At 40.3% G+C, this 26,047-nt stretch overlaps 1 protein-coding gene across 1 annotated transcript in view; it reads left to right on the top strand.

Annotated features, from left to right (window-relative positions):
• Positions 1-20,464, top strand: part of gnb3b (guanine nucleotide binding protein (G protein), beta polypeptide 3b) — a 30,381-nt gene extending 9,917 nt beyond the window's left edge. The window contains exons 2-9 of the mRNA XM_062990106.1: positions 5,229-5,358; positions 5,507-5,652; positions 8,162-8,225; positions 13,616-13,772; positions 14,757-14,823; positions 17,548-17,749; positions 19,914-20,130; positions 20,248-20,464. Coding sequence (XP_062846176.1) covers positions 5,302-5,358; positions 5,507-5,652; positions 8,162-8,225; positions 13,616-13,772; positions 14,757-14,823; positions 17,548-17,749; positions 19,914-20,130; positions 20,248-20,354 — 1,017 coding nt within the window. The 5' untranslated portion in view covers positions 5,229-5,301 and the 3' untranslated portion in view covers positions 20,355-20,464. The remainder of the gene's footprint in view (positions 1-5,228; positions 5,359-5,506; positions 5,653-8,161; positions 8,226-13,615; positions 13,773-14,756; positions 14,824-17,547; positions 17,750-19,913; positions 20,131-20,247) is intronic.
• The last annotated feature ends 5,583 nt before the right edge of the window (positions 20,465-26,047 follow it).

The following is a 26,047-nucleotide window of genomic DNA, read 5'->3' as shown; positions in this document are numbered from 1 at the left end:
CCAAAAACATACAGTCAGGTTAACTGGAGTCACTGAATTGCCCTATAGTTGAATGGGTGTGTGTATATGTGTGTCTGCCCTGCGATGGACTGGTGCCCCGTCCAGGGTGTTACTGTGTGCCTTGCGCCCATTGAAAAGCTGGGATAGGCTCCAGCGCCCCCATCACCCCCCAGAGCGACCTGGATTGGATAAGCGGTTGAGTGAGTGAGTGAGTGTCTTGTCCAATATCAGTGCCTGACCTTAAAGATAATTTTTTTACTTATTGGGGACAACTTTCCACAAACACACTCCAAAATGCTTTAGAAAGGCTTCTCAGAAGAGTGGAGACTGTTATAGCTGCAAAAAGGGGCCTCCCCTTTAAAGGAATTGGATTTCCAAAAGGCTAATAATGAGGTGTTCATGTGCATTTTTGTATTGCAACTGTTTTTAGCCTTTTCTTTAGTAAACAGAGCAAGCGGCACAGTGGCTCGGCGGGCGGCACTGCCACCTCAAAGGGAGAAAGTTCTGGGTTCAATTCCCAGGTGGATTGCTTCGGGTCCTTTCTGTGTGGAGGTTGCATGTTCTCCCCGTGTCTGTGTGTTACCTCCAGAAGCTCCGGTTTCCTTCCACAGTGCAAAGATATGTAAGTTAAATGAATTGGAAATACAAAATTACCCCTGATGGTGTTTGACATTGAACTTAAGCTGATGAATAATGTGTAACATAACTACCGGTCCTGTCATGAATGTAACCAAAGTGTAAAACATGACATTAAAATCCTCACAAATTAACACATTGTAAGCAGCGCCCTCTGCTGACATTCTTCAAAGTTACATCATAGACTAGTGGGGTTTTCTCATAAAACTTGACCTCCTGTGTAAGGTACATTTAAACACTTTTTTTGTGGGTACTGAAGGGATATGCCTTTTCAGGAGCCAAAATAATCTAAAAAAAAAAAAAAAAAAAAAATTTCCACAAATAACTGTAATACAGAATTTAACCATGGCTACAACTCCAACAGCTGCATTAGTGTGCACTAACAGCAATTGCAAGCTGATTTTCTAATATTTGGCTATCTACTCATAACAGTTACAGATACATTACAAGCGTCTTTCCATTTTCAGTGTAATTACATTTATTGTATTTTGATCATTTATTATATTGAAAATAGAGCTTTGATATTTTTGCTGTTATAACATTATAGTGCTGAACAATTGTATTGCGTATTATTTATTTATTTTGACACTGAACAGGATCTGTATGCTCTCTATCTTATTTGGTGCCTTTTGACTATTTTTAATATTGGGTCTCTCTCTCTCATGAAATTATGAACTCTGCTGGCTGATTGATGGCGCCTGTACAGAAATGAGAAAAGATAATAGTGTGGACAGGCATCGTCATGCCAAAAAGAGACTTTGACTTGATGGCAGCACATTTCTCTCTCATGCTCAAATTGTACATTCTTTTGTCTAGACCAGGGGTGCCCAATACGTCGATCGCGATATACCAGTCGATCGCACAGTGCATGCATGCTGGTAGATCGCACCTCAAACAGGTAAACGTTATTGACATGAAATGTGGCCACTGTTTCTTTAATTTGCAGTTTGTTGCCATAGCTACACCTCAGCCTGCCTAAAGCACTGCTAATCTACAGTTTTCATTCATCAGTAGCCAGTTTGCACCATTTTTGCATTTTTCTTTTTGTAACCTACATTGTTTGTGAAGTTGAGTGTGCAACCAATCACAAAGAAACCAAAAATGGTTCGATTCAGGCAAGAACACTGCAGAGACGGTTGTTTCGTTCATACGTACATGGACGAAGCAGACTGAGAAATTGTAACCCTACAATCTGACATTCATATGAAGTCAAGGGCCTCTGCTGAACAATTTTGGAACTTGCTGGCTGAGGAAAAAAATCCAAACATAAGAAAATGTGCCACATGTTTGACAGCATTTTTGGATCAACATACTTGTGTGAATCAGCCTTTTCCCACATAAAAATAATTAAATCTAAATATCGGTCCACCCTTACTGATGAACACTTGAAAGTCTGCTTGAGAATTGGCACCTACATAAACCTGTCTGACACCATTCAGTGCAAATCATCAGAATAAGTTTAGTGTGATTATTTCAGTCGCTTGCCCTGTAATGCTGAATATCAACATAGGCAACTGAAGCGCATTTAAAAAAGCTTCAAAGCTGTTTTGAAAAATGATGATACCTTTTTAAAAAGTAGATCATGATGACCTGTCGACTGAAGTAGTAGATCTCAAGCCACAAAAGTGTGGGCAGACCCCTGGTCTAGACTGAAAAAACGTGTTTAATAATTATATTATAATTATATATTAAAATTATATGTAAAATTTACATTCTTTACATCATGGACTACTGGGGTTTCTTTCATGAAGCTTGACCTCATGTGTAGGTACATTTAAATGCTTTACCGTGGGTACTGAAGGGATATGTCTATGTTTTAAAATTACCAAAATAATCTAATACATATTTATTTACAGATGATAATGAAGGGCAAAATTTATCCCTGGAACCAACCCTAACAGCTGCATTACTGTGTCACACTAACAGCAATTGCAGGTTGATAGTCTAATACCTGGCTTATCTGTTAAAGCGTCTTTCTATTGTCAGTTTAATTTAATTTATTGTATTGTAATTATTTACTATATTTGAAAAATAGAACTTTGATCTTTTTACTGTTATAACATTATAGTGCTGAACATTTGTATTATGTATTATTTATTTATATACTGCTATTCAAAGATACATTTTTAATAGGAGACAGATCTGGACTGCAGGCAGGCCAGTCAATAATTTTCACTCTGTCCACAAAGCCACACTGTTGTAGCAAATGTAGAATTAGGACATGTATTGTCATGCTGAAAAAAACATGGACTTTTCGAGAAAAGACGTTGACTTAATGGCAGCATATTCTTTAGACCGAAATAAATGTGTTTAATAAATATATAAAAAATTCAATTGTTTGTATATTCTCTGTTATGGTTAAATAATGCTAAAACCCAGGTTTTTCTTGAATTTTTATAAAAATATTTTGCATCTGTGTCTTTTTGGGTTAAAGTAACACTGGATACTGTCTTGTTTTATTCTACGTTAGGCATATTAAAATTCTCCCTTCACTTTTGGAAGGGGGAATTTGGAAATAATTTTCACTATTTGTGATCACTCTTTGACACTGTTATTGGTCGTACATGCCTGGATTCAACTGCTCTAATTCCTTAATTGGATTGCTGATTCCCCAGTTATCCAACTGGATCCTGATTAACTTAGATCAAGCTATTAGGTCTGACAAACTAATGCAGCCGAATTACAACGCCCATACCAAACATACCACACCTTACAGCTTACCATACCTATTAATTATGATACTGATCCATACTACTGTGCTTTTTATTTAACTGCAGTGAAAAAACTGCAGAGCAAATAGGCATCTGATTTAAAAGCTTTTAGCTATTAAGGAAGTTAAATTTCAAGCCTGCAGTTTTTCCTAATACTAGTTCTCATAATCTTCCCTCAATACATGCTTTATTCGTTTTTTTCTCTATCATCCACTGTCTGTGTACTATCTACAGCAATCAGTTTACCTCTGACCTGCACTTAGTCACCCCTCCTCTATAGACACCATTGCTCTTCCTTTCTGTAACCATCTTTAGCCTTATCCCTTCATCCTTGATCTTCTTCATCCGATCCAAGTCTTATTTGTTCCTCTCTCTAGAGAGAGAGAGTTGTCATCGGTAGGTTGACACTAGTATCTAGGGGAAACATTGCAGAGGTAAAGAGTGTGAGCTAGAAGGACTAGCCATTGAACTGAGGTGTCCCAAAAAAGCTGGATTGCAAATAAAGTAGCTCACTCCTGAGGAATAACCTGCAACAACATTGTGTTATAAAGGTGAGTATTTTTTATTTTTTTACTTTTGCAGTGATTATTATTTGGAATTAAGTGGAGTTTAAGCAAAGTCATGTTGTCGAGGGGCATCAGAACAAGGCCTCATGACATCATTATATTACCTTGTCTTGTGTGGGCTTTCAAGCAACGTAATGTCCAGTGTTTAGGAAAGCCTGTTTACCCTAGTCAGTATGCAATCAGTTTGCTATCAGTGCATTTATTCTTTTAGTACATTGGGGAATTTGAGTTAGGAGTATCTATAAATTTCATTTACATTTACTAGGTAAACATTGACACTTTTGCACCTAAACCTCATTTTCATATTCTGAGATTTTCCAGGGTTGTGAACATCTCCAATACTGGCCCCATACCTAATCATACCCAATCATACCTAATGTCAACACAAAACTTGTGATTCCTTCTCTCTGCCATCATAACCTTGTTTGCCTTTCAGTGGTAAAGAACAGTAGGTAATCGGATGAAAGAAGATTTGATTTAAAAGACCTTATTGGGGCTTAGGCCTAAACCTCTTGCTTCTTACACCCCTCATACTTTTAACCCTGTACAAATGCTCAATGCTTTATATTTGTGTTTATGGACATTGTGTTGAATGTAGTATTTCTGAACTAACCAGTCTGTATAATTTCAAATCAGTTTACATATCATAAAGCAGTGGAGTCCATCATTTTCTATTTCAGTGTAGGAAAAGAAAGCCATGGACCATTTAAGATGCATGTGTTTGCAAAAAGCATGTGTTTTTCAAGGTTTATTTAACTATAATTTACTTTCAATTGTATATATTCATCGTGCATTGTATGTAGTTTTTATTTTCCCCAAAACAACTTGGTGAGCTGGTGAGCTTTTTGTCAGGTCAGAACCTTCACCGTTTCATAGTCTGTACTTAGACTTCTTTTGTAAAGAAAAGTATCAGACAGCCTTGTAAACTGACCTTGACCTTGTCTTTGTTTTCATTTAACTTTCAGTGCATTTCATTAAAAGAACACATTATGCACCTTTTTGAAGACCTCCAAATATTTAATACCACATTGATTTATTTTTGAAAGATTATGAACTTTGATCCCATAGCCTTTTTCTGTAATTCTGTAGGGTACATGTGATATATAGACAGAATATATACATATGTACAGAACGATTATAATGATTGCACCTATACCATTAATAAATTACAATAGAACAATAAATATATATAATATATATTATAGAAAATATAATATAATAAATAATATAGTAATCTTAAGAATAAAATACTACATTTGTTTTAAGTTGTTTGTTGGTTTGGTTGATGATGTCTAACCATGATGCCTACTGTCAGACTCTGTTGGCCAGGTCCCCTGTTGCTAGTCTCCATTCGTTTTCTCCAGTGACTTCCCCTTTTAACCACTAGCATGGGTGAAATGGAGAAAATGAAAAAGGAGGCTGAGGCCCTCAAGACACAAATCGAGGTAGGACACCAGTCTAATATATTAGAATTCTGTAAATAAAACAATATAATATTTAGTTCTACAAATGTAACTATAAATACAATATCAAACCCATGTTGAATTACAGTACTTTGTTTTAATAATTTGTCATTTATTCCTCTTTTTTAAGACGGCACGCAAGGCAGCTCATGACACAGACTTGGGTGCTGCTGCATCTGGAGTGGCACCAGCACCCACCATTCAGCTGAAGACAAGGAAGAATTTGAAGGGTCACCTTGCCAAAATCTATGCCCTGCACTGGGCTACGGATAGCAAGTGAGAGAGCTTTTCAGTCATCTCAAAATAAAACTTAACACTAGCTTTGAGGGTGAAAACTTTAGATTGGTTTAACAATCGATGTGAATTTTTTGCTTTGTATAGCTAAATATTTGTACCTTTTAGGGAATTAAATTTGACATTAGATTTGCTTCTGTTTAACAACCTGTTGTGCAGTTTAACTAGCATTACTATTTCTATCCCATAGACAATAGGAAGTTCTGTAAATTGACTGTTCCCTGTAGCTAAGCCATAATCCACCTAACACAGTTAGGATTTCCCCTATGGCCGTCTCTCAGCACCTTGTGTTCATCTTGAATCCACTTAATGCCTAGTTGGATCAATTATGAGGCTCAGTGACCCAAAATAAGCTCTGACTTCACATAATTAATGATGAATAGAACAACACAGTCATTAAGACTTATTAAGACATATTAGGACTCAAGAACTCGCAATATGTTGGGAGTTATTACATAATATGACTGTTTAGTGACAATAAATGTTAGTTCTAACTAACAATAAAAAATACAATTAAACTACATGCTAAAACAATTTCCCTCGGGATTAATAAAGTCCTGTCTGTCTGTCTATCTATCTATCTATCTATATCTGTCTGTCTATACTATCTATCTATCTATACTATCTATCTATTTACAGTGTATCACAAAAGTGAGTACACCCCTCACATTTCTGCAAATATTTCATTATATCTTTTCATGGGACAACACTATAGACATGAAACTTGGATATAACTTAGAGTAGTCAGTGTACAGCTTGTATAGCAGTGTAGATTTACTGTCTTCTGAAAATAACTCAACACACAGCCATTAATGTCTAAATAGCTGGCAACATAAGTGAGTACACCCCACAGTGAACATGTCCAAATTGTGCCCAAATGTGTCGTTGTCCCTCCCTGGTGTCATGTGTCAAGGTCCCAGGTGTAAAGGGGGAGCAGGGCTGTTAAATTTGGTGTTTTGGGTACAATTCTCTCATACTGGCCACTGGATATTCAACATGGCACCTCATGGCAAAGAACTCTCTGAGGATGTGAGAAATAGAATTGTTGCTCTCCACAAAGATGGCCTGGGCTATAAGAAGATTGCTAACACCCTGAAACTGAGCTACAGCATAGTGGCCAAGGTCATACAGCGGTTTTCCAGGACAGGTTCCACTCGGAACAGGCTTCGCCAGGGTCGACCAAAGAAGTTGAGTCCACGTGTTCGGCGTCATATCCAGAGGTTGGCTTTAAAAAAATAGACACATGAGTGCTGCCAGCATTGCTGCAGAGGTTGAAGACGTGGGAGGTCAGCCTGTCAGTGCTCAGACCATACGCCGCACACTGCATCAACTCGGTCTGCATGGTCGTCATCCCAGAAGGAAGCTGACGCACAAGAAAGCCAGCAAACAGTTTGCTGAAGACAAGCAGTCCAAGAACATGGATTACTGGAATGCCCTGTGGTCTGACGAGACCAAGATAAACTTGTTTGGCTCAGATGGTGTCCAGCATGTGTGGCGGCGCCCTGGTGAGAAGTACCAAGACAACTGCATCTTGCCTACAGTCAAGCATGGTGGTGGTAGCATCATGGTCTTGGGCTGCATGAGTGTTGCTGGCACTGGGGAGCTGCAGTTCATTGAGAGAAACATGAATTCCAACATGTACTGTGACATTCTGAAACAGAGCATGATCCTCTCCCTTCGAAAACTGGGCCTCATGGCAGTTTTCCAACAGGATAACGACCCCAAACACAACCTCCAAGATGACAACTGCCTTGCTGAGGAAGCTGAAGGTAAAGGTGATGGACTAAACCCAATTGAGCACCTGTGGCGCATCCTCAAGTGGAAGGTGGAGGAGTTCAAGGTGTCTAACATCCACCAGCTCCGTGATGTCCTCATGGAGGAGTGGAAGAGGATTCCAGTAGCAACCTGTGCAGCTCTGGTGAACTCCATGCCCAGGAGGGTTAAGGCAGTGCTGGATAATAATGGTGGTCACACAAAATATTGACACTTTGGGCACAATTTGGACATGTTCACTGTAGGGTGTACTCACTTATGTTGCCAGCCATTTAGACATTAATGGCTGTGTGTTGAGTTATTTTCAGAAGACAGTAAATCTACACTGCTATACAAGTTGTACACTGACTACTCTAAGTTATATCCAAGTTTTATTTCTACAGTGTTGTCCCATGAAAAGATATAATAAAATATTTGCAGAAATGTGAGGGGTGTACTCACTTTTGTGATACACTGTATACTATCTAGCTATACTATCTATCTATCTATACTATTTATCTATACTATATATCTAACTATACTATCTATCTATCTATATCTGTCTGTCTGTCTGTCTATCTATCTATTCAACTATTTTTGAAATGAGGTGCACACAATGTAGCATTTCTTGAAGAGCCTTAAGAAATATGGCAGAAGAAATTACCAGTACATGTATTTAATTACCCCTCTCAGCATTTTCACTTTTTCACTGTAATTTTTCCCTTTGCCTTGTTGACAGGCTAATGGTCAGTGCCTCACAGGATGGCAAACTTCTAATCTGGGATACCCACACTGGAAACAAGGTAATAAGTAAGACGACTCTGTCAGAACACAAAAACAAATCACATTTTACATATATATTAAAATATCTACATGCGACGCCACTTAGGTGGTGCAGCGATAAAAACACACGCTGTTCACCAGAGCTGGGATCTCAAATACATCGTATCGAATCTCGGCTCTGCCTGCCGACTGAGGCTGAGCGTCCACATGAACAACGACTGGCCTTTTGTTCGGATAGGGGCAGGATTAAGCCGGATGGGGACTCTTTCTCAGACAAGTGCGATTACGACCTCTGCTGGCTGGTTGGTGGCGCCTGTACGGAGATGGGAAAGGAGTGCGGTAGAGGGTGTGGCTCTCCATACACAGCGCTGTACTGTACTGCACTGCACTCGTGAAGTGTAGGTGATAAAATGTTCGATTGCTGTGCAAGTGTCGGAGGGGGCGTGGAGCCGCCTCAAGTAAAACAAACTCAACAGTTTATCTAGAAAAAGATAACTACTGGGACACCAAGTGTTACTGAGTTTTATTAAGTAATGTACATGAATGAACTTTATCCAAGGTTTTACAACAAAAATGCCTTATGCCAAGTCACACTACATGACTTTCCAAGTCGTCAGGTCGCTGTACAGTTCACACTACACAACTGGATCTCTTGTAATTGGGAGTCTTTTAAGTCGGTGTGGCTTTCACACTACATGACTTATCTACGATCTATCACCAACTGGAATTGCAGGCGAGCTTTTCTGGTCTCCAAAACTACGTTTTGTCACAAAAACAAACGAGAAGTGATGAGAAGGGTTTAATGATACCACGTCCAAAAACGCACGTCAACAAGTAGCGAGTGATCAAAGTTTGTGCGCTGATGTGCAGCGTAAAATCAAGTAGGAAAATAGGAACAGCATGGATTGTTCTATAGTGTGTTGTAGAGAACGACGTGTCAGAAATTCTGTATAACTTGTGTGTGTACCGATGTATTCTTTTTTTTTTATACATTTTCTCCCCATTTTCCTTCCGTTTGGCGCACTCAATTTCGTCTTCCGCTGCTGAGAGATACCAAATTGGATCTGAGGAGAGCACGTCACTGTACACGCCTCTTCCGACACGTGCACAGTCCTCCTCTTCTCGTCTCTGCATTCTGCACCGGCGTCTCTTCCGCCAGTCAGGGTCCTTACTCAACGTATGAAGATCCACCCACCCACACATAGTCCGGCCCCCACCCTGCAGATATGGTGGCCAATTAGTATCTGCTGCAGGCACTGGCAATTATGCCCGCTAGATGGCGCCCATGCCCCTGTCCCACCTTTTAACAACTTCTCCCCTGTGTTTCCCCTCACACCATATCGTGTGTTCTCACTGGCTGTTCGACATAGCACTCATTACCAGTTGTGCGACTCAGATCCAGATCTGATATTTGATATATTTATTATCTCCAGATATTTGACAAGCTAGATATCTGTCTTTGGTCGGAGCCGCTCGGATCGAGTTGTTGAGCAGTTCACACATAGCGATTGAGAGCCGTGTTTCAATCACAGAGCGAATGCCGAGTTGCTCCCGAGCCGGCAAATCTAGCGCCGACCAGTTGGCGAGCGAAAATCATGGCAAAAATCGTGTAGTGTGAACTAGGCATTATTGATACACTAGCAAGAAACAAGGCTCTTACTAAAAGAATTTGCAAAACGTCACTTGGTATTACAGAATCATGCCCATCTGCCCTGCCATTAATATCTGGCAGGTGGCATGAAGGTGCAGGTGACTGTCTGTGGCACTCTCTTTAATTAGACAGTCTTTGTGTTTATTCGGCAGTAATGTGCTGCAGCTGGAAGAGCCTTTTAATATACCATTCTCGTCTGGCTTTGTCTGGCTTGTGTTCGTATGGTGTTTGTGCATCAGCGACACCTGCACACTCTGAAAGGGTGGTATCTTTTGTGTCCGCTGGGTAATTTGGCTACATTTATTGATCTTTTTTGGAGGAACTCAGCCAGTGTTGCAGCACCCTTTGGCCATCACAGAGTAATAAAGTCAAACCTGGATCGTCAAGGTTCCTTTAGCCATTGACTGGTGACAAATGTACACTGGACACAGTCTGCATCGGTGATTGAGAGGCTGCTCCGATATATATTGAGTCCCTTTCTTAAAACATGAGCACACTGGTGGACCGAGTAGCTAGTACTGGGGAAACACAGTTTTTACCCCTTTCCTTTATTTTTTTTCCTGCCTGGTTGTATGTTTTGCTGGGGTTGTGTCGCAAATGTCCCCTTTGGGGCGACAGCATGGCCTATTGTACCTGTGAGGTGAATGTCCATTTTCTGCACGAGCATGTGGATTGTGATATACCCTACTCCACTTGTCTATCTACAGTATTTGATTGCCTATGATTTGGGCTGCAGATTTTATTTGTCTTCTTTTGTTTCTTTTATTTATTTCTGTTATTTATGGCCACCCTTTATGTTGTAGCTTCCTTATGTGTGTGGCTCTTGTAGCTACAGTATTGTTTCGCCTTGGTTAAGCTTCCTGCTTCACCATTCTTCCCAAGCTAGCAGGCATGGGACTACTCCTGCCACCTCAGTGGCAATGTTTCCTGCCCTGTTACACAAAATCTATGTAATGTAATAAATGCAGTATTGCCTGTAAAATACAGTGGTGAAAGCATGGTTTTAAAAGTACTTTTTTTAAAGCATGGACAGGGTTTTTATTTAATTTTTTAATTCAATTCATTTTTATCAATCGCTTTATTCTGTGGGTCTGGTTCCATTGGGAAACAATTAGCACAGGTCTAAAATACCCTGAACAGGGTGCAAATTCATCTATAGTCCTTGATTAATTGGGTAAAAGTTTTTGTTAAAAGGAATTGCTTGAAGGGCGCTCAGGTGGTACAGCGGTAAAACACACTAGCACACCAGAGCTGACATCCTGAACTCAGGAGTTTGAATCTCAGATCTGCTACTGGCTGGCTGGGCGCCTATACGCTTGTAGGGTTGGATGCCAGAGAGGATTCCTCGTAACTGATGTAATTACGACCTCTGCTGGCTGATCGATGGCGCCTGCTTTAAAGGCGAGGGATAATGGAGATCAGTGCGTGCCTCTCTGTGCACAAGTCTGATCCACATATGAACTCGTCTTGTGCAGGTGAAAAGTTGCAATCGGCTACTGCACACATGTCGGAGGGGGCAAAATGTAATTGGGTAAATTACATGAGAATTCGAAAAAAAAAAAAAAAATGCAACAAAATTATAAGGCTTGATTTAACTATAAACAAAAGTTTTGTGATAGTAAATAATTTCAAAAGTTATAAACATTTGTCTTTTTAATTTTGCTAACTGCTATAGTTACGAATATGTTTGTTTGTTTATTAGGATTTTAACGTTGGTTACATTCATGACAGAAACGGTAGTTACTTGTTACACAAGGATAATCAGTTCACAAGTTTTAATGTCAAACACAGTCATGGACAGTTTTGTATCTCCAATTCACCTCACTTGCATGTTTTTGGACTGTGGGGTGAAACCAGAGCACCTGGAGGAAACCCACGCAGACACGGGGAGAACATGCAAACTCCACACAGAAAGGACCCGGATCGCCCCACCTGGGGATTGAGGCGACAAGTTGCAAAATAAACATCATGGAAATAACAATGGCTGCATCCAAAATCGCATACTTACAGAGTACGTACTAGATTCGCGGAAGTACGCACCGCTCGGCCGGTAAAGAAGTACGCGCTTTCAGTACAGAAGTATGCAGTATGCACGCAACACCCCTATGTACTATGTCCGCCATCTTACCAACGTCAAGTGATGATGTGAGGACGTGATGACGTAATATCACCACAGTTACAGACTCATTACAAACCCCACTCGCCAAAATTTTGGATATTTAACGTTATTTAGGGTTGTACGCAATAATATTTGTATTATCTTACTTACACTTGTAAACAGAGGAGTCTTCGTTTTCCGCCATCTTTCTTGTTTCTTCTTCCGCTTTAAATGCCTACGCAGCTCCAGTTGAATTATGGGATACATTAGCGGACCGAAAGTGTGCATCGTTTGCATACTCAAACATGGCTGCCCAAGAAGTAGGTCATCCGGGTACTTCTCGCATACCTTTTTGTGTATACTATGTATTCGGACATACTAACCGCTCTCGCGTACTGCTTTCGCGTACTATTGAGTATAAAAGTATGCAATTTCGGACGCAGCTAATGTGTCTAGTTTTAGCTATGTGTCGTACCAACCACAAATGATACTTTTAGTAATCAGCTAAATATTCTATTAAATAAAAGAGCCCTATACATAACAAGATAAATATACAAATATATATATACAGCCCTGTACATATACATAAGAATATACTTATACAACATATACATATACATAGCATATACATAAGAATTTCTTACAAAAGCCTACTTAAGCTAACTGGCACACCATTGCATTCACTTTACCATCCTAATGCTTCATAACAGTAGACCACAGTAGAACATTTTAAACAAAGTACTACCCCTGATCAAACCAAAACCTCAGAGTTCCACCCAAAGCTCTTTCTATTTTTGAGGGGGAGCGTAGTGTGTTGTTATATTTGTTATTTATTATTACTATTAATAAACTAAACATGTCATGTCCAGCCATTCTCATTCAAAAGGTGAAAATTGTAATGGGGCGGTGAGTGCCATGCCACAGAGGCTCTGGGTGAGTGCTTTGTCAGAGTAGAGGTCCACACGATTGCCAAGAAAGAAAAAATAGATGAGTTCACCCCATTGGGACATAAGCGTCAGATGCCTCCAGTGAATGCCAGAAATCGCAGGTAGTCAAGTGATTGCTCCACAGGAACATTATCTATAAAGCCATAATCTAAAAATGGCAGACCATACAGAAAACGAAAAGAGGGATAGATCAAAAAGAGAACGCAGTTTACCACCTATGCCAGCTATTCGATTCACCATTGAGTAACAACCCACATTCATGACAAAAGGTAGGGAACTCAGTAATCCTGGCAGGGAGTTGGCAAAAGAGCCATCCCAAAAGCTCTGCAAGATACAAACCTGATGTCTTGGCCTAAAAAATTAAAGCAGTTAATGAAAGCAGACCGACATGGCTGGTATTTAAGGATCTTGTTTGGCTGCAGCAAATAAGCATTTGTTGATGGACCACCAATCAAAGGAACCTCTAGTAAGTCATCTGTGCCTCCATGCCCCTCCTGGCCCATTAAGGCATGGCAGGTGGGCATGATACCATAATTTGCACCTCCTGCTGTTCTATATGAAGTATATAGTCCAAGGTCAACCTAGTGAAACCAGTGGTCCTTGTATCACAGATTCAGAACCACTGTCTTTGCTCGAACCTTAATTTGACCACAGATGGTAAAATTTCCACTTTTTCCTAAAAATGAGACTAACACATATTTTCTTTTTACTCAGATCAATGCAGTTCCCCTGAAGTCATCATGGGTCATGACCTGTGGATATGCCCCCTCTGGTAACCTTGTGGCCAGTGGTGGTCTTGACAACATGTGTACTGTCTACAACTTGAAGACTCCCATCGTCAAGATTGTGAAAGAACTGGATGCGCATTCAGGCATGCTGGAAAATACAACTGTTTATTATTTTCCTTGGCAGACTAGTCTCCAACAGCCTGTTCAGATGAAGACATACACTATATGGCTAAATGTATGTGGACACCTGGTTCATTTCAAATCTATTTGCATGAACCCCATTTGTAGCTATAACAGGCTCCACTTTTATGGGAAGAATTTCGGAATGTGTGCCCATTCAGTCAAAAAAGCATACATAAGGCACTGTTGGATAAGAAAGCCTGGCTTCCGCCGCTCAGGTGGTGCAGTGGTAAAAAATACGCTAGCACACCAGAGCTGGGATTACAAATACATCGTTTGAACTGGGCACCTACATGAACAACGATTAGCTGTTGTAAAGGGTGGGATGAGCTGGACCAGGGTTCCTCATAACTGGTGCAATTATGACCTCTGCTGACTGATTGATGGTGCCTGTGCAGAGTTGGGGAATAATGCTGATCAGGGTTTGGTTCTTTGTGCACAAGGCTGTTCCGCATATGAACTAGGTGAAGGTGAAAAGATTCAGTAGGTGCTGCGCACGTGTCGGAGGGGGCGTGTGTCCGTTGTGAAGCTCCTCAGTCGGCAGTGGAGGGTTGTATCGGTAGAGGTGAAGCGTAACGCAATCAGGGTAATTGGATACGACTAGATTAGGGGGAAAAATTAGGGGGAAAAATCGGAGAAGAAAGGGTTGAGGTCAAGGCTCTATGCAGGCATCTCATCAAACCAGTTCTTTATAGACCCTGCTTTGTGCACAGTGGCAGAGTCATGCTGGAACAGGACAGGGCCTTATCCAAACACCTGCCACATAGCCTAAAACTAGGATTTGTCTTTATAGGGTTTTAAACACCTGTGTCAACATACTTTGGCCACATAGTGTATATGGAATGAGTCAAAAAAACAACATTAACAGTAGTCAGTTTATTATTGTTGGTTGCACAACCTTATTAATATTATTTTTACATAATATTAACTTTTTCTGTTTGGAACAGGTTACCTGTCTTGTGCCCGCTTTCTTAGTGACAATGATATCCTCACTTCATCTGGTGATACCACTTGGTAAACAATATTACTGTATTAACCATGTCATTTAAAGAGCGGGATATTCTGCTAGCACACCAGAGCAGGGATTTTGAACTGCGTGACTGTCCATGGGTCTGTCCATGAGACTGGCCTCACGTGTGAATCCACCGAAGAAGAGGGAGTCAGGGGACTATACACAGGCAGTTATATTCTCATCAGATGTGATCAGGGTCTCCCAGCAGCGGAAGACTAACTGGCTATGGGCAGCTAATGAGCAGTTGTAGCCTAGTGGTTAAGGTACTGGACTAGTAATCAAAAGGTTGCCAGTTCAAGCCCCACCACTGCCAGGTTGCAACTAGTGGGACCATGAGCAAGGCCCATAACCCTCAAATGCTTAGATTGCTTGTATACTGTCACAGCTGTAAGTCGCTTTGGATAAAAGCGTCTCCTAAATACCAAAAATGTAAATGCTATGCTAAATTGGGAGAAAATAGAGGTAAAGATCTTCTAATAGTCTTACAATAAGCATCTAACTATAAACATTACTATTTTTAAGATTCCTTTTGGTGAAAAGAGTCCTAAGCTGTGCCATTACCAAACTGGTACAGCCCATAATACCTAATATAACCTTGCATTTATCAATACAATATTTTTTAGTAATAATTTGACCACTTAAGCAAGTTATACATACCTCACCTTATACATGGTCCATCATGTAGGGCTGATTTCCAAATCCAAAAATTACATGCTTTAAACATAAAGGTCAATTATTTTGTGTTATTTGTGACAGTGAATAAATAAATAAATAAAACCATATTTTACCCAGGTGGCGCAGCGGAATATGCCACCAGTCGGCTGGGTGACATCTAGCGGGCACATTTGCCAGTGCCTGCAGCAGACACAAATTGGCCACCGTGTCTGCTGGGTGGGATGACCGGACTATGTGGGTGGGATGACCGGACTATGTGGTGGGGTCTGCAAACGCTGTGTAAGGACCCTGGTTAGCAGATAACAGCAGGGCCTGTGCAGAAAGCATGGGCGAAAAGAAGGGGTCCGCTAGGACTGTGGGCTAAATTGGGAGAAAAAGGGAAGAAAATAAATAAATTAAATAAATAAATATTATTTTTATTATTAAAAAATTATATATACCTTTTAAATAAATCACTGGATGCCAAGACGTGCCCATATATATATATATATATATATACTATGTTCCTTATGATCTTTTCTGTACATCTTAAAGTAATCACTGGATGCCAAAACGTGCCCATATATACAGTATATACTGGTGCTGGTCATAAAATTAGAATATCATGAAAAAGTTGATTTATTTCAGTAATTCCAGTAATTCAGTAATGAAACTTGTATATTATATTCATTCATTACACACAGACTGATATATTTCAAATGTTTATTTCTTTTAATGTTGATGATTATAACTGACAACTAATGAAAACCCCAAATTCAGTATCTCAGAAAATTAGAATATTGTGACAAGGTACAATATTGAAGACACCTGGTGCCACACTCTAATCAGCTAATTAACTCAAAACACCTGCAAAGGCCTTTAAATGGTCTCTCAGTCTAGTTCTGTAGGCTACACAATCATGGGGAAGACTGCTGACTTGACAGTTGTCCAAAAGACGACCATTGACACCTTGCACAAGGAGGGCAAGACACAAAAGGTCATTGCTAAAGAGGCTGGCTGTTCACAGAGCTCTGTGTCCGAGCACATTAATAGAGAGGTGAAGGGAAAGAAAAGATGTGGTAGAAAAAAAGTGTACAAGCAATAGGGATAACCGCACCCTGGAGAGGATTGTGAAACAAAACCCATTCAAAAATGTGGGGGAGATTCACAAAGAGTGGACTGCAGCTGGAGTCAGTGCTTCAAGAACCACCACGCACAGACGTATGCAAGACATGGGTTTCAGCTGTCGCATTCCTTGTGTCAAGCCACTCTTGAACAAGAGACAGCGTCAGAAGCGTCTTGCCTGGGCTAAAGACAAAAAGGACTGCTGAGTGGTCCAAAGTTATGTTCTCTGATGAAAGTAAATTTTGCATTACCTTTGGAAATCAAGGTCCCAGAGTCTGGAGGAAGAGAGGAGAGGCACAGAATCCACGTTGCTTGAGGTCCAGTGTAAAGTGGGGTATTGTGAAGAGGAAGATGCGATACGCCAGACCCAACAATTCAGAAGAGCTGAAGGCCACTATCAGAGCAACCTGGGCTCTCATAACACCTGAGCAGTGCCACAGACTGATGGACTCCATGCCATGCCACATTGCTGCAGTAATCCAGGCAAAAGGAGCCCCAACTAAGTATTGAGTGCTGTACATGCTCATACTTTTCATGTTCATACTTTTCAGTTGGCCAACATTTCTAAAAATCCTTTTTTTGTATTGGTCTTAAGTAAAATTCTAATTTTCTGAGATACTGAATTTGGGGTTTTCATTAGTTGTCAGTTATAATCATCAACATTAAAAGAAATAAACATTTGAAATATATCAGTCTGTGTATAATGAATGAATATAATATACAAGTTTCACTTTTTGAATGGAATTACTGAAATAAATCAACTTTTTCATGATATTCTAATTTTATGACCAGCACCAGTATACATATATATATATAGAGCATAGTATAGTATATAGATTAACTACATCCAAAGCATAGGTAACCATAGGTTAAAAAAGTCTTTTTTACTTGGTTATCTTGATTTTAATTTTGTGTATATGTCTTACTAAAGCATTTTCTATTCTCAGTGCTCTGTGGGACATAGAATCTGGCAAGCAAAAGACTGTCTTTCTGAACCATGTGGGTGACTGCATGTGTCTGGCTTTGTCCTCTGACATGAACACATTTATCTCTGGGGCCTGCGACTCCCTGGCCAAGCTGTGGGACATCAGGGATGGCAAATGCAAGCAGACCTTCCAGGGCCACACCAGTGACGTCAATGCCATTTCAGTAAGTCCTGGTTTAAAAGACATGAATCAAATGTATTCTTTACAGATCTAGAGGGGAAGAATGATTCCAAAATGTTATTGGTAATATTCAAAACAGTACAGGACTAAATAATAATCAGATCAAACCCATATGACCAAAGCTATGTGGACACCTGACCATGAGCTGGACATTTCATCCAAAAACCATTGGCATTAATATGAAGGTGCCCCCACCAGCTCATAGCCACCTGCTTACAGCTATAACAGCTTACATTCAGTAAAAAGAGCGTTTTACTTAATGTCCCATCTTTTCTGAAAATTATGTTTGTATTTATTTTTATCTGGTCTGCATTAAACACGTTCCACCTAAATTTATGGGGTTTTTTTTTATAAAGCATATTGATAGTCATTCCTTGTTAATGCAAAATGTAAATCCTTGTATTAAATACAACCCCAAATCAGAAAAAGTTGGGACAGCATGGAAAATGCAGATAATTAAAAAAAGTTTCCTACATTTACTTTGACTTATTTTATTGCAGACAGAATGAACCTGAAATATTTCATGTTTTATCTGCTCAACTTCATTTCATTTATTAATAAACATTTGTTCCTGCTGCCATCACAGAAGTGTAAATGACCTTTGCCAAGGGCACTGACACAGCCCCATACCATGACAGACCCTGACTTTTGGACTTGCTCTGTTGCTAATAACTGTCTGGATGGTCCTTTTCATCTTTGGTCCAGGGCACACGGCGTCCATTTTCCAAGACCTGGAATACTGATTCATCTGACCATAATACACATTTTCACTGTGTGATGGTCCATCCTAGATGGCTAGAGCCCAGAGAAGTCGATGCCGCTTCTAGACATGGTTAACATAAGGCTCCTTTTTTTGCACAGTAAAGTTTTAAGTGGCATTTGTGCATGTAACTCTGTATTGTAGTGCTGGACAAAGGTTTGCCAAAGTAATCCCTCACCCATGTGGTTATATCAGCTATTGTTGAGCGGCGGTTCTTGATGCAGTGTTGTCTGAGGGATCGAAGATCACTGGCGTTCAGCTTAAGCTTGCACCCTTGGCCTTTACGCACTGAAATTCTTCCTGATTCATTTTGTACCTGTTGACATCAACATCACTGTTTGGAATCACATCACTATATAGTTTTTTCACCTCATAACATTCACGGCTAGGAAGATAACCCCAGTTCTAGATTTCTCTGTTTGTAGGCGATACTATTGTTGATTTAGAAATGTTTTTGTATCTTTTTCCAGTTTGATGATCTCTTTAATTTTCTTTCAAGCGCTTATTCATCAATCACACTTAAATTGTCATAAAGAATACCTTTTATCAGCTCCACTTACCATATAGAAGCACTTTGTAGTTCTAAAATTACTAACTGTAGTCCATCTGTTTCTTTTTCTGCTTTCACCCTGTTTTTCAATGGTCAGGACCCCCACAGGACCACCACTGAGTGGATCAGAGACAGCAGTGCTGCTGGAGTTTTTAAATACTGTGTCCACTCACTGTCCACTCTATTAGACACTCCTACCTAGTTGGTCCACCTTGTAGATGTAAAGTCAGAGACGATTGCTCATCTATTGCTGCTGTTTGAGTTGGTCATCTTCTAGACCTTCATCAGTGGTCACAGGATGCTGCCCACAGGGTGCTGTTGGCTGGATATTTTTGGTTGGTGGACTATTCTCAGTCCAGCAGTGACAGTGAGGTGTTTTAAAAACTCCATCAGCATTGCTGTGTCTTATCCACTCATACCAGCACAACACACACTAAGACACCACCACCATGTCAGTGTCACTGCAGTGCTGAGAATGACCCACCACCTAAATAGTACCTGCTCTGTGGTGGTCCTGTGGGGGTCCTGACCATTGAAGAACAGCATAAAAGGGGACTAACAAAGCATGCAGAGAAACAGATGGACTACAGTCAGTAATTGTGGAACTACGAAGTGCTCCTATATGGTAAGTGGAGCTCATAAAATGGACAGTGTAGAAACAAGGAGGTGGTTTTAATGTTACGGCTGATTGGTGTATGTACTGTAGACTAGTATGAATAATGTTCCTAAACCATATAAATCAGTCTCTAGGTGAGAGTACTGCTGATGAAAGAAATCAAAACATAATAATAAAATAAAAAATATAATGTGTTTATATCACCAACATTTTTTATTCAGTTTTTCCACAATGGTAATGCATTCGTGACTGGATCAGACGACTGCTCCTGCAAGATGTTCGACATACGCTCTGACCAGGAGGTGTTTTGCTACCTGGATGAACAGGCAAACAGTGGTGTGACATCGCTGGCCCTGTCCATGTCTGGTCGCCTTATCTTTGCCGGCTATGACGACTTCAACTGCAACATCTGGGACACACTGAAAGGCGTGAAAGTCGGTGAGTCTGCAGCTGGATAGAGCAAGTGATTCTGGAGACTTGGATTGTATGGTTAAAAAGCACAAGTTATAATACTAAAATAAAACCTGATCTGTTTATTCCTTTGCTCATTTTTAGGAGTGCTGGCGGGGCATGACAACAGGGTGAGCTGCACCGGAGTACCACCAGATGGCATGTGTGTGTGCACTGGCTCATGGGACAGCTTCCTGAAGATTTGGAACTGAGCCGGTCCAGCCACAATGATATAAAAGTGAAGAAACAGAATAAAAGAGAAAGAGGGGATAAAGGGTAATGTTCTCTCAAATATAACAAAGTGCAGCACATGATGACATCATAATACACACATATATAATAGTTATATTTGAAATAATAAATGCTAAATGCTTAAGATAAGTTATTCTACTTCGGGATGAAATAACACATAGAATTTTTAAAATACAAGATATACACCGATCAGCCATAACACCTCCATGTTTCTACACTCACTGTCCATTTTTATCAGCTCCACTTACCATATAGAAGCACTTTGTAGTTCTACAATTACTGACTGTAGTCCATCTGTTCTCTGCATGCTTTGTTAGCCCCTTTTCACCCTGTTCTTCAATGGTCAGGACTCTCCCAGGACCACCACAGAGCAGGTATTATTTAGGTGGTGGATCATTCTCAGTACTGCAGTGACACTGACATGGTGGTGGTGTGTTAGTGTGTGTTGTGCTGGTATGAGTGGATCAGACACAGCAGCGCTGCTGGAGTTTTTAAATACTGAGTCCACTCACTGTTCACTCTATTAGACACTCCTACCTAGTTGGTCCACCTTGTAGATGTAAAGTCAGAGACGATCGCTCATCTATTGCTGCTGTTTGAGTTGGTCATCTTCTAGACCTTCATTAGTGGTCGCAGGATGCTGCCCATGGGGTGCTGTTGGCTGGATATTTTTGGTTGGTGGACTATTCTCAGTCCAGCAGTGACAGTGAGGTGTTTAAAAACTCCATTAACATTTCTGTGTCTGATCCATTCATACCAGCACAACACACACTAACACACCACCACCATGTCAGTGTCACTGCAGTGCTGAGAATGATCCACCACCTAAATAATACCTGCTCTGTCCTGACCATTGAAGAACAGCATGAAAGGGGGCTAACAAAGCATGCAGAGAAACAGATGGACTACAGTCAGTAATTGTAGAACTACAAAGTGCTTCTATATGGTAAGTGGAGCTGATAAAATGGACAGTAAGTGTAGAAACAAGGAGGTGGTTTTAATGTTATGGTTGATCAATGTATATTCAAACTTTATGCATATTTATGTGTATATTTTAGTTATTTGCAGAGTTAATGTACAGATACCCACAATGCACATCCAACTACAGTATGTTCTTTAACTATATTCATCATCATGTTAACTTGTTGAAGATGCTGGCTCTAGAATGGGTGCAGTCAGTTTTCCTCATTACTCTAGCACCAGTGAACTTTAAACTCCGTCATGAACTTTAAACTCATGTTTGTATTATAAAATGTTTCTGTAAAATAGTTACATTGTTTTAGTGTTAAACCTACATAACTGTGTAGTATTTTTACCTTTACCATAAAATCTACTGATACTCGCAAAACTTTCTAATAAACTAGAATTCTGCATTAAAAATGATGTGTATTGTGTAAACATTTTTGCCCTTAAATCTTATTAATAAGAAAAATTAATAAAGCCGTAGCCTAGTGGTCTGGGTACTGGACTAGTAATCAGAAGGTCTCTGGTTCAAGCCCCACCACTGCCAGGTTGCTGCTGTTGGGCCCTTGAGCAAGGCCCTTAACCCTTAGTTGCTCAGATTGTATATTGTAATTGTACTGTAAGTCGCTTTGGATAAAGGTGTCTGCTAAATGCTTAAAATGTTAATGTAATAATTATTATTTGTAGTTCAAAACAATACCAGGTAAACTGGAGATGCTGTTTAACCCACATCATTTTCATGAATACAAAATATTTTATTTTACCTTTAATCCACCTGTTGAGGGTCGTGGTGGCCGCAGACTAAAAAGTCCAGACTTTTCTATCACTGGCTACAGATTTAAGCTTCTTCTGGGAACCCCCAGGCAGTCATGAAACGGTAGCTCGGTAGGTAGAACTGTCACCTCACAGCAAGAAGATCCTGGGTTTGATTCCCAGGTGGGGTGGTCCGGGTCCTTTCTGTCTGGAGTTTGCATGTTCTCCCTGTGTCTCTGTGGGTTTTCTCCGGGAGCTCCGGTTTCCTCCCACAGTTCAAAGTCATGCAACTGAGGTGAATTGGAGATATGAAATTGTCCATGACTGTGTTTGACATTAAAAACTGAACTGATGAATCTTGTGTAACCAGTAATTATCTGTCCTGTCATGAATGTAACCAAAGTGTGTAAAACATGACGTTAAAATCCTAATAAATAAATAAATAAGGAATAATACCTCTAATGAGTCCTAGATTTGCCTGGTGGTCTCTGTCCTGAAGGACCTGAAACAGCTCCATTGAAGAACATATTATTCTTCTGGCTTTCAATCGGTAAAAGCAGCTGCTCTACTCTGAGGTTCTCATGTACTGTATGTACGAGCTTCTTATCCTATCATGGAGAGTAAGGACTGCCACTTATACCCATGATCTTATATATATTTTTTTAATTATTTTTTTAATGCATTTTCCTCCCAATTTAGCGCATCCAATTTGTCTTTCACTGCTGAGAGACTCCAGATTTGCATCCAAGGAGAGCACGCCACTGCCCACGCCTTCTTTACACGTGTACAGCCCTCCTCTTCTCGTCTGTGCTTCCTGCACGGGCGTCTCTTCTGCCAATCAGGGTCCTTACACAGCGTATGAAGAACCACCCACCCACATATAGTCCGGCCCCCACCCTGCAGATACGGTGGCCAATTTGTATCTGCTGCAGGCACTGCCAATTATGCCCGCCAGATGGCACCCAGCCGACTGGTGGCAACACCAAGCCTCAAACCCGGGAGTTCAGAAACTTGGTGCTGGTGCGTCAGCGAAATATCCCACTGCGCCACCTGGGTGCCTATGATCTTATTTTTGGTTCATTACCTACAGTTCATAGCTGTAGGACAAGATAGGACCATAAGATTCATCAGCAATCAAAGCTCCTGCTTTACCACTAAAAAACAAAACATTGCAGTGGGTCTGAGCCCTCTACATAGACAGGATTTTACGTCATTCTATTTGAACTCCCAAGAAGAAGTCTGTCTAAATTCTTGTATACTTTAAAATGCTGCCTTTTGAGGTGCCTTATTCTGAGTTATATTCTGACTTAATAATGAGGGAGCATTGAATGCTTTTTCAGCGGTGAAGGCAATCCCAGCGCTAAGTGCAGCACAACTTTTAAATGGTGGGCAACAGCGGGATATTCCTCTAGCACACCAGCGCCAAGATTTTGAACACCACGGTTCCAATCTTAGCTCTGCTACTGGTTGTCTGGGCACCATCTAGCGGGCACAATTGGCAGTGCCTGCAACAGACACAAATTAACCACCGTGTCTGGGTGGGGAAATGACCAGACTAAGTGGGTGGGGTTTTCAAACCCTGTGCAAGGACACTGGTTAGCAGATAGAGGCATCTGTGCAGAAGCACAGGTGTAAAGAAGGGGTCCGCTAGGACTGCGCATGCGTCAGAGAGCACGTGAGCAGCAATATACCCTCCTCGAACGCAATCAGGGATCCACAGCAGCGAAAGACAAACTGACTACGCTAAATCAGGAGAAAAAGGGAGAAAATGCATAAATAAATAAATAGGAAAAAATAGTGGAAGGATGTGGAGCAATAGACTGAGTTCTTTTCAAATGTAAATAAACTCTTATTGATTTTTCATTTGTATAAAGGTGTACAAGTGTATTTTATTTGCAAATTTGGGCTTATCAGGGACAATTTAACAGTTTTCTGTACATGGAGGGATATGTCATCTGGTATGCTAGCATGTGTGTTGCCTCAGCCTATTGGTTTAAATGGCCTGAGGCTAGCTTAGTAAGCTAAAACTGTAGGGACAGTCGATGATGTAATCACTGTCTGGGTAGTGCGTTTAGAATCCTCTCTACTTAGGCAGCTGCTAAGGTCAGCAGTGGGCAGCAAGGCAGCTCACTAGGTTTTCAGACAGACCCAGTGACTGCTAAGACTCATACCAAGACTTATGCCGTGCTAAGACTTATTTTATCCTAGCATTCTGAATCCAAGGGCAAATAAGTCCTTGTATGTAAGGACGTATTAGTATGATCTTCAAAATGTACACAGTGTGCATGATATTACACTGAAGTTGTAATAATTAAGAAAATAAACATTTTGCTTGACATTAATGGTTGAATATGTTCTGATAATGGTTTTAAAGCCATTAAGCCATTAGCAAGAATAATGATGTAGTCGCTCATTAAAAGCTGAAAAATAAAGAGGCTAATTTGTTTAACAATAATATAACCATTTTTTTAATCTATGTTAATAAAAAGGTATTTGGCAGAAGTCATTTGTAGAGTTTTGTAGTATATAAAAAGTATATAATTTATTAGGATTTTAATGTCATGTTTTATTTGTTGGTTACATTCATGACAGAAACGGTAATTACTCATTACACAAGATTCATCAGTTCACAAGTTTAAGGTCAAACACAGTCATGGACAATTCTGTATCTCCAATTCACCTCATTTGCATGTCTTTGGACTGTGGGAGGAAATCGGAGCTCCCGGAGGAAACCCACGCAGACATGGGGAGAACATGCAAACTCCACACAGAAAGGACCCGGACCGCCCCACCTGGGGATTGAACCCAGGTTCTTCTTGCTGTGAAGTGACCGAGCTACCTTCTTAGCCACCATGCCACCCAAAAAGTATATAATAAGTCCACCAATCCATGAGCTATCCATCACTGATAGCTCAAGTAAAGGGACTTAGATTACCTTTATTAGATAAGTAGTGGCTAACAGAACTGTTAGGACTATGGCTAGCTGCGTAGCAACATCAATACCATAAACAATGTTTACTAATGTCCAGCCTCTCTGTGCTCCCGAAACTCATGTGTATGTGCGACACCCCTGTCTCCGGGAGCACATGGTTGGGGTAGTTTTGTTTATAGTTGCAAGTCAACTCCCCTTCGTTATGATTGGACTGTAGAGCTAATGATCCAGAGTTGAACCTCATTACAGGTTTAATGCTCAAGGTATTTAAGGACTATGCTGGGGATCATTCAGTGAAGGTTATTTTGATGGTTATTCTGTTGGTGAGTTTGTTGGTTAGGTTGTTTGGTTATGATTTGGAATCTTGCTCTGTGAATCATGTATTGTAGTTCATGTATATAGCTTTAGAATCTTGATTAGTGAATCCTGTCTAGTGTCCTAGCTCATATCTTTTTTAGAGAATCATGTCTTTTGTGCTATAGTCTAGTATATGTTTTGCATTAGCATCTAGTTTATTATGAGCATTAGCATTGTGTTAGCTTGCTGGGTGTAGCTTAGTAGTTTAGGATCGAGTTTTATGTGTGTTTAGATTAGCAATTAGCATAGTGCTTAGCATAGTTCATGTGTCTGTGTGTTTTGTCTTGTAAAACTCAGTAAAACTCAAACTTGTCTAGTGTCATTCTGATTAAACTCTATGTAACATTTTTGCATGTGTCCACCCTCATACTCTGTCATGAGTTCTTTGTTACAACTAAACGTCTTGACGATGACAAAGAGCTGTGTATTTTTACTAGCTGATCTCAGCATTTGGGCTATCATGATTGTGCCCCACAGCTCATCATGTTAAACTTGAACACAAGTTTTTTAACTGCTCACATGGTTAAATGAATGAGGGTCTGGTGCCATGCTTCCCAAACTAAGATTGTAAAGAGAAGTACTGGCTAGTACATAACAAGATGGTTGGAGTGTATTGGAAATACAGTTGTCATATATAACAAAGGCACA

Source organism: Trichomycterus rosablanca, chromosome 2 (assembly GCF_030014385.1).
Source record: "Trichomycterus rosablanca isolate fTriRos1 chromosome 2, fTriRos1.hap1, whole genome shotgun sequence".
Taxonomy (NCBI): Eukaryota; Metazoa; Chordata; class Actinopteri; order Siluriformes; family Trichomycteridae; genus Trichomycterus; species Trichomycterus rosablanca.
The sequence above is the reverse complement of the archived record's forward strand: the minus strand, read 5'-3'. Positions and strand labels throughout refer to the sequence as shown.